Source organism: Cicer arietinum, chromosome 5, assembly GCF_000331145.2.
Source record: "Cicer arietinum cultivar CDC Frontier isolate Library 1 chromosome 5, Cicar.CDCFrontier_v2.0, whole genome shotgun sequence".
NCBI lineage: Eukaryota > Viridiplantae > Streptophyta > Magnoliopsida > Fabales > Fabaceae > Cicer > Cicer arietinum.
Window position 1 is genome coordinate 68,075,538 of NC_021164.2, and position 10,128 is coordinate 68,085,665.

Here is a 10,128-nt window from a genome sequence, read left to right on the forward strand (position 1 = left end):
TTTCCCTCTAATGAAAATGTAAGTGTATGTTAAGTAAAATGTGGGGTGTATATAGGAGGTGTTGAAGCGAATCAATAGAATAGGACTTAGAAGGAATGTAGTTTGGCGTGGCACAATTTTTGAATGGAAAAAGTATGATGAGAACTACTTTTCTTACCCCAAAAATACTTTAGAAGAACACATAAAAAGAATATAGTTTTTTTAGTTGTAATTGTATGTTTACTTTCGAAGAAAAATACAGTTTTTATTAGGTAAAAAATACACTTCCATAGATTTTTTAAAGTATGGTGGGTGGGCAAAGCTGTTTTCAAGTTGGATAGCATCGCAGACATGAAGGCAACTCATATAAATAAGGGCTGGGTTGTTGAAGGCGGTGATGGTGATGGTGATGGTGATGGTGATGGTGATGATGGTGGTAGTAGTAACAACAACAATAATAGCTCACTAATTAACTTTATAAAATCTTTTATATTAAACAAATGTCTAATATATATGTGCTATATTACTCAATACTTTATATTGAGTGTGTCAATTATTTGATGTACAATATACATAAATATATAAATTAATGAATTTTAAAAATTTATTTAATTACGGTTTCAAGATTTTGTTATATGTATTTAAAGTATTAATAACAATATTTTTCTTTGCATTTAATGCTTTTGAACAAGGATAAAGTAATTAAATTTTAATTACGTAATTATATAGAGATGGTTAAAATAACATAAAAAATTATATAATTTTTTTAAGTAATTATATGTGACTTAATTAATTCTTAATTGTAATTATAATTGTGTAGTTAAAATTTAATATTTTCATTGAAATAATCAATATTTATTTCCCCTTTGTTTTATCTATGGATACATGTTTAGCAACCCATCTTCGAATATTGCAAATATTATCAACAGATAGCTACTTGTAGATATTATTTTGAAATTCTTATCCTTAATTGCTTGGAGACAAAAGAAACCTCCGGCAAATTTTGTTGATTCTTTTTGTTTTTGCTCAAGTTGTTGCCTTCAAGCTTCAAGTCAACAAACTCATGACTAGTGACGCTCTAGTACAAATGTGATCCATTATATTTGTGAAATAATTCAGTCTAAAACTTATTCATCCATAAATGGAAGACTAAATATATGAGCTGATCGTTTGGTCTATTATGGGCTTTATAAACTTGTATAGGCCCACTCAAACCAAAAAAACTTAGAGAGAGAATATATAAATAGGAGACTTCTACAACAGAGAGATAGAAAAAAATGAGAGAGAAAGTGAGTGAGTGAGAGAGAGATAATTAAGAGGGGGGGAGAGAAACGAGAGAGTAAGGGAGAGGAGAGAGAGAAGAAATGAAGGAGAGAAAATGTTTTTCAATAAAAAATAAAAGATATTTTGACATTTTAAATAGGCTAAATTACATTTGTGCTCCTTTAACTTAATTTCAGGTAACGTTTTAGTCATTTATCTTTTTTTTTTCGATTTAGTCATTTATTCCTAAAAATATCAAATAAAGTATGAAAATATGAGTTTATTTGAAGATTTGCGTGATGAAATTTATATTATATTGAAGAATATAATTAAATTTATGAGTTTTAATTGAATTTTTGTATAGAAAAGGATATCATTGTTGAAATTTTAAAACATAAAATATCAAATTGTCACTTAAAATTAAAATAAAGGACCAAGTCAGAAAAAAAAAAAAAAAGATAAATGAATAAAACGTTACCTGAAATTAAGTTAAGGGACCACGAATGTAATTTAACCTTTTAAATAATATGTCCAAATGACAAAAAAAAATGTTCTATTATTAAACAAAAGATAAGAATTATAGTATTTGTCCAGCTTTCTTATCTCTAGCTTGTCCATTCTCACAACCAATTTTTACATCAAAGATAATACATCAAGAGTTATTTTATGATGTCCCTCACTTTTCAGCAAATCAACATATCCTAGAGGAACATGCCCCTCTAACGTCATCGTCAAAATTTAACTAATACTAGCTGTGATGACATCTAAAACGCGTAATAAAAAATCCACATCACGACCTCTTAAAGCAAAAATATGCACATAAAAATTCGCTTCACGACGAGTACGAGTCACATAGATGGTCCAAAACTTTAAACAACAAAGTTTTAACTTTTAATTGAGAAACAGAGAAGATTTCCACTCATTTTTTTCGACAATGCTCATGCATAAGTGTTTATTGAAAATTACTCTTTCTAATTTTCAATTATAAAAGACTAAATTAAAAATACACAAGAAATAATAAATAATGTACTCATTCATTGTTTTAATTTTTCAAACGATTTCACATGTATCCTTACTGAAAATTGGATATTATTTAATAAATAATGTCAACTCTGACCAGTTTGTTTGAACCTATCTGATAATAAAATTTTGTTTAAATGAATGAGAAATATTTTTCGGACATAAATTTGAACAAAAGCATTATATATTTATACAATTTTTGAATTAATTTTTTTCCTATACTCCCATATTTATTCTCTCATCTCAAAATTGATGTCAACATTCAATAATATGCGATGTTGAGATACTATATCCGAAATTGTGTGTCTAATTATAACAAATACAAATACAACATGTATACACATCAAATACAAATACAACATGTATAAACATCATTTTCCCACTGAAATGAAGTACAATTAATAGAATCCATATAGTACACATTAGCGAGAGACCATGTAACAATTCTAAAAAAATACTTCAACGTAAAAAAGTTTGGTTTTATAAACACTATTAGCAACCATATTAATATTAGAAAAAAAAGGTTGGCCTTGGCCAGCTCACTCCATCAATATTAATAACACTATTAGCAACCATATTATTATTAATAACACTAGTTGTTTCCAGGTAAGTGAGATCATGGGTTGACAAATCAACCACAAACATAAACTAGTATACATCAACCTCGTGACTCTTTAACTACCTTATATAGTCCTCTCATAATAGATAATAGGTAGAGCTATTACGAGATTTTGTGTGAGACATCATAAAATGGACAAACGCGAACGACCGCCAACATCATGTGCGGAACATTAAAACAGGACATGATTAAATGACGATGGACCTTTAAGTTTCGCGTCTTCTTCTTTTTATTTATTTATTTATTTTTTAATTTGAATTTTCAATTTTTGACTTCTCCATCTTTTTCTACTTTTCATTTTATGTTTCTTTATATTTGTTTTTCTCTCATAATTTTTTCTCTATCCTAAACATCACATTCTCCTATTTTATCATAAAACTTACATAAAGTTACTCTACCTTGCAAAAACTTGTGTGGTTGTCATTTAAATGAATGAATGATACATGAACCTCCACTTATTAAGTAGGTCATAACTCTATATTCTAGTTAGGTTGGATTTCCTCTCTCTTTCACTTCTTCTGTAAGCCAAAACTTTGACGAACCTACACAGAGCACGCCATACATAATTTTCGGTACAACTAAAAAGGCTTTTTAATCTTTTGATGATCAAATTATAAGATCTATATGCCTATAAAAAAATTATAAGAGCTATATTAATTAACTGTCTCGTATATATCATGTTTTTAGCATTTCAAAAAGTTTAATAAAAAAAAACTCACAGATACTTTATGCAAAGATATGCAAACAAATTAAAAGAGAGTGTTTACATTTAAAAATAAATAGCTTGTTGTGTGATATCACTCGAATTTAATGTTAACTAATTTTTTAAAAAAGAAGTAAGGTTAGAGATGAAAGTCAAATATGAGTCGATCAATTATTTCTCAAGTCTATTAAGAGTCACCAAAATCGTAAAAATTGATCAAAGTTTAACACGGATGTACAATATAAGAGAAAATACACCTACGCTTATTGGCAAGGAAACATGCCATTGAAATAGGAAAAACAATCCGAAGTACTCTAATTTGATACAACAAGGTCCAGCTAAATTTTCCGTCCAAACTGATTACTATCTACCACTAATTAATGAATTTTGTTTTTCTCTATATTATTCTCCTTTAAAACAAAAAACAAAAAACAAAAAACTCTACCTTTGAGTCTTCTGGAAGTCCATCCAATACGACTATGGGAAGAAAAAATTTGGTTATCTGTGATATTTAGAGTTATCTGTGATATTTAGACATATATGTTATGCATTTTATTCTATTTTATTTTTAATGTAGGTTTTTTTTTCTCTCCGAAAAGAAACGAAATTTGTAAAATAAGTTGACTACAAAATAGGAAGAAATTACTAATTTATTTGTAATTACTGGAAATTATATTCAATCTCTATAATATTAATTAATAATTAATATTTTGAAATATTTATTTATTATTTTTTGTTTATTTTATTAATTAATAAAAAAAATATGTGTGTAGAAGAAACATAATATCCTATTCTTAGAATCCTATCAACTACTATCCAATTTTCTTTTTTTATTTATTTAATTTTTTTTTTTTTTTGCTTTTACATGGTCGTATTATTGGGAAATGGCTTGAAGACCCAAAAATGATGACATTTTAAATTATTTTTTTTAAGTGGGATATTTTAGTGTTTTTTTAAATATAAAGAAAAAGAATCCTAATTTATTGATCAAAATCTCTTTGCTAACTACGTTGTATCTGGCTTGCACAATATTTGAAATAAGTCTAGAGAAGTTCCAAACATGGGGGGCCAAATAAAGAAAAATGGTAGAAACGAAAATAACAAAACTCAAATATCAATTCTAATTAATTAGAAAGTGTAGAACTGACATATGAACAAACATTTGAAAAGCCTCTCATGGAACAAATATGCGCAACGATTGTATTATTTTATTTTACAGAAAATAACTTTCGTTGAAATGTTAATATAAAAATTTTAAAATCAAATTAATTTTAACTTGAGAAATTTTCTATTTATATTTTGAAAATTTAATAAAAAAATATGATAACGATGCATAAAAATATTGCAGAAGTTAATGAAAAATTACTTAATCAAAAAATTAATTCTAGTTAAATTAATTTATTTTATATATGGCCAACGGTGTCTAATCTCATTTATTTTCGCAAATTTTTGTTGTTGATATTCACTTATATCTATTATAGGTAGTTTTTTATATGACCGATTCAACTTTATGTTGGTAAGTTATTTGTAAGGATGAAAGAATGTTGAATTTAGTGATAATCATATATAAAATAAATTAATTTAGTTAGAATTGATTTTTTAGTTACGTAATTTTTCATTAACTTTTGTAATATTTTTATGCATGGTTATCATACTTTTTTTTTTTTGGAACTTTTCAAAATACAAATGGAAAATCTCTCTTGTTAAAATTAATTTGATTTTAATAATTTTATATTAACATTTCAACGAAAGTTAATTTCTGTAAAATAAAATAGTACAATCGTTGCGCCAATTTGTTCCATGAGAGGATTTTCAAATGTTCCTTCATAGGTCAGTTCTACACTTTCTAATTAATTAGGGTTGATATTTGAGTTTTGTTATTTTGGTTTCTCCCATTTATCTTTATTTTGTAAAGAGACGACTAACATAAACGTCTCTTTAAAATGCCGAATAATATAACATTACTTATAAACGACAAAATCATAAAATAAAACAAAAATAATTGCAAAATACTACTTAATTTAATGAAAAGAAAAAATAGAGTAATTTAACAGGATAATTTTAGACAAAAAAGAAATCCTGAATTAACTCTAAAAGAAGTAGAAGAAGAAAGAAGTTGGGATTTTTTATTTTATTTTATTTTATATTATTATTATTATTATTATTATTATTATTATTATTATTATTATTATTATTATTATTATTATTATTATTATTATTATTATTATTATTATTATTATTATTATTAATGGTAGACTACGGTGTTAACGTAAACCCTGGCTGACAATGAACATTATCAGCACATGTCATCTCATGGCATGTTATGGGGTCGGTGTTTATTACTATCATTATCAATAATGGAGTATCCGTCTAATTATGTACATGTTCTGTTGTTTAAATACCGGACAAATTCTATTACTTTTATATATATATATATATAACAAAATTCTCTTAATAATAGTTTTTATTTATCATATTATTCAAACAATAATATTTCTACCAAAAAAATAATTAATATGTGTGTGTGTTTTATTTAATGATAAATTTTTTTTCCATACTTTACGTTATTAAAGCTACCCATTGTATTATAAATTAATATCACCTTTCTTAAATTTGTAGAATAAAATAATATAAAAATGAGTTTAAATATATTTTTGATTCATGTAATATATTTACTTATTTTTTGCTTCTATTTTTTTCTATTTCAGTATTTTAGTCTCTAGTTCTATTTTAGTAAGATCGGTTATCAATATGTGCAATCAAAATATTGGCACACAGTTCCAATTAAGAACATGTCCATCTTTTTATAGTATGTCCTATTATTCTTTTGAAAAATGTATTGATATTTTAATTTTGTATATTAAACACTCTAAAATTTTATATTTACACTTTATATCTAAAATAAATATTTAATTTTAAACTACTGTGAATATGTGACAGTGATTGTAGCATACCAAAGCTACCACCCATCACTAAATGTTTGAATATTGAATATTTATATTAAGATTTTGCGATTGTATAGACTCAATTTTTAAATTCAAACAGGACCTCAAAAAACATTAAAATTATCATGTATTTTAACCACTATAATATACTTGTGTCTAGTTTTATTAAACTAAATATTAATATGAATTGAAACAAAAGAAAGTAGTGCAAGAACTAGAAGAAAATAACAATAACTAAATTTAAGAAAGAAAAAAAATTCTAACACCATCACAACACCAAAACATTTAGGTACAAAGGAGAAAACTTTGGATATTAATTAAAGATATTTATATGAAACAACATGTTCATATGATTTTGTTTACATTAGGTATTTAGAGTTTAATATATTTTATTTAGTATATGATTGAGTTGAAATTTGATTAAAAAATATGACTATGATGAGAGGAAAAATAACACGCTATTGTTATAATATTAGATATTATATATTATATTGATGCTAAAAAAATTGTTATAGCTAGTACCCCAAAAAAAACAATAAGTTAGGTTGATAAGGCCCTTTACCAAATAGTTACACTTGACTTGATATAGAAATTGTATTAAGCTAGTCCATTAATCCGTTATATTTAGTAGATGAAAATTTTCACAAGGAGCAAATACATAACTATAAATATTTTAAGTGTTACTTTTATGGGTGAAAAAAATGCGTTAGCTTTATGATAGAGTTTTGTTTAATATGATGAATGCAAGTAAGAAAAAAAAAAGTTTTGCTTATGAATGAGCGAGCACCCTTTTTACTCAATTGACAATAAGTATTTTTTTTTGTTTTTTTTGAATGAAGTGAGTAGAAAAAAGAAAAACTAGTTGTAACGTTGCCTCATGACATCAGAAACATCTGCAAGCAACACATGTATAATTTGAAGAGGGGGAGAGCCTCAAATCTTCAACCTAACATCCATTTGATCATCATATTTAGCCAACTAGTTAGTACATTCATTCATTTATCGCATAGTTTAAATGAAATATAAAGACTACTCATGCATCATAAAATAAAATCTGACCAAGAACAATAGCACGAGGGAGTTAGGTAAAGCCATCTTCCAAAATCAGATCAAAAGCATATTTAAAGTTTGATTCTAAAGTAATAACTCTACAAACCCAAATATGAGCTCAACCCTCCATCACTTAACACATATTAACTTGATTCATTCAACCCATGGTCCTCTCCACCCGATCTCTAGTTTCTTGAAGAAAGAGATCGAGCTGCATAGTCCAAAGAAGTCCATAACCTATCAACTTTGGAAGAAAAAAAAATACCATGAATTTTATATAGACAGAAAATAGAAGGATGGCGTGTATTTACATATTGAGTTTATGCTAATTTATATATGGATTTGTTAATTTATATTCACTCATTTTTAGTGGACGTAAACAATAAAATAACATATTATGACTATATATTTATTATATACACTTTAAAGTGTAGCTTTATTAATTTAGATAAACTAAAAAATTAGTTGTTGCAAGTTGAAAAATCCCATAGAGATTTGTTTACTCACACCTGCTCATATTCTATTGTTAGTGGATCTACGGTAGCAAGTTTTTTTTTTATAGAGGTGAACTCATATTATGGCATTGGTAAGAACATGTTGGACATATTCAGGTAATTTCTCTTATTATTATTATTATTATTATTATTATAAGTAGAGTGAACAAAACCTCAAATTTTAAAGTTTCTCTTAAAAAAATTCTTACGAAGTTTCTAATATTAGGCTTTTTATTAAAATAATTTTTTTGAAGTTTTAATATATTATTTTATTATTTTTTGTAAGCTTAAAAGAAGGGGTTTATATATTTAATATTTTATTAATTTTAAGATTTTTTATTTTAAAAAATTTCACAAACTTATTTTTCTCGGAAAAATATAAAATAAAAATTCAAAAAAAAAACTCTGAAGAAATTTTGTGAGAAAATAAAAAAAAAATCGATTTTTTTTCTCTAATTAAAAAAATGGAAAATTATTTTTTATCAAAAAAAAATCAATTTTTTTTCTCTAATTAAAAAAATGGAAAATTATTTTTTATCAAAAAAAAATCGAAACTTTTTGATTAGGAAATTTTAAGAAAAAAGTCGAATTTTTTTAAAAGTGGGTCTACAAAAATTTATGGGTTTTCTTTTTTGGGATTTTTTTAACTATGAAATTTTTTGACTTTTTTAACATGTGGGCTGAAGCCAATAATTATTGAACTTGTCAAATTGATGACTCTAATTATAAGTAATTTTTTTTTTAATTTATGTCATTATTATAAACAAAAAATAACTACTTTTTGTTCATTTAATAGTCTTATTCTTGATACACATTTTATTTAATTCAAAATTTTAATGTTGATAGTTGAGTGTTTGACCATTATAAATGACAATATAGTAAATTTAATTAACTTTTTATATAAAATGTAAAAATTTAATTACATTTAACTATATTTCTTAATACTCATATAAATAATTTTATTTATTTATAATGGTAATCGGATAGAGTACTTCAATAAAAATATGCATGAGAGATTAAGAAGTAACTATCTAGCTAAAACATTATATACAATTAACAATGAATTAATTAATACACTTTAACTTCACTTTGTACAAAAAAATTTGGATTGAAATTAATTAAGTTAAAAGCAATTAGACGAGTAATATAAGCTAAGAATAGACGACACTTTTTGGGTATGATTGAAAAGTGGAAAAGTGAAATGGGAAGAATAGAATTTAGAATGAAAAGGATAGGATTGGATTGTTGAAGAGTTATTAATAGAGCTTATAATACAGTTAATTAAGATGGTGATCATGCAGTATGGTCAATCCCTTTTTGTGCAACTAATTAATAAAGCTTAATTTAACGTGATTCAAATTTCTTCATAGTAACGTCATATTATCAATAATGAATTACCAAAGCAATGGGTAGAAAACTAATCATAATAGAAACAAGAAGCCCCCAGTGTATAAGTCTTCGTAGTTGATCAGTTCAGTGGGCAGTGGTGGAAGAAATGAAAGTAGCAGCCAGCTCATTCCTGAGGCTGAGACATCGACTTCACACCAACCTCACTAAAAACACATCCACACACACACATTAACATTACACTGTCCCTCACTCGTACACTGTAGTACTAAGCACCTTATTTATTTATATAAAAAGGTACCATTCATTTCCCCATTACTCATCACAACAAACTAGTAGTAGTACATTATAATTAGTAACTACTATTTCTATTACTATTACTATTACCACCCCCTTCGCTCTCTCTCATTTAACACTTCAAACCACAGATTGAAAAAGAAAGAAAAACGAGAATGGGATACGGGAGGTTAGGAGTATCCGAGCCTGATGGTTCGACACACTCCGAAGCTACACACACTAACGCGAGATCTTCAACAAAGAGAAAGACGGTTTTGTTTTCACTCATTGCCGTTTTACTAATCGTCGCCTCCGCTGTTTCCGCCGTAATGCTAACCGGAATCCATTCCCACGGCGAAGATCGAAAAAAATCTACTCTCCGGCGTAATCCAACTCGAGCAATTTCTCTCACGTGCAGCAAAACTCGATTCC

The 10,128-nt window shown here is 26.2% G+C and overlaps 1 protein-coding gene across 1 annotated transcript in view; it reads left to right on the forward strand.

Annotated features, from left to right (window-relative positions):
* The first annotated feature begins 9,735 nt into the window (after nt 1-9,735).
* LOC101508247 (probable pectinesterase/pectinesterase inhibitor 34) overlaps nt 9,736-10,128 on the forward strand; it is a 5,212-nt gene continuing 4,819 nt past the window's right edge. The window contains exon 1 of the mRNA XM_073369018.1: nt 9,736-10,127. Within this exon, the coding sequence (XP_073225119.1) occupies nt 9,873-10,127 (255 nt within the window). The 5' untranslated portion in view covers nt 9,736-9,872. The remainder of the gene's footprint in view (nt 10,128) is intronic.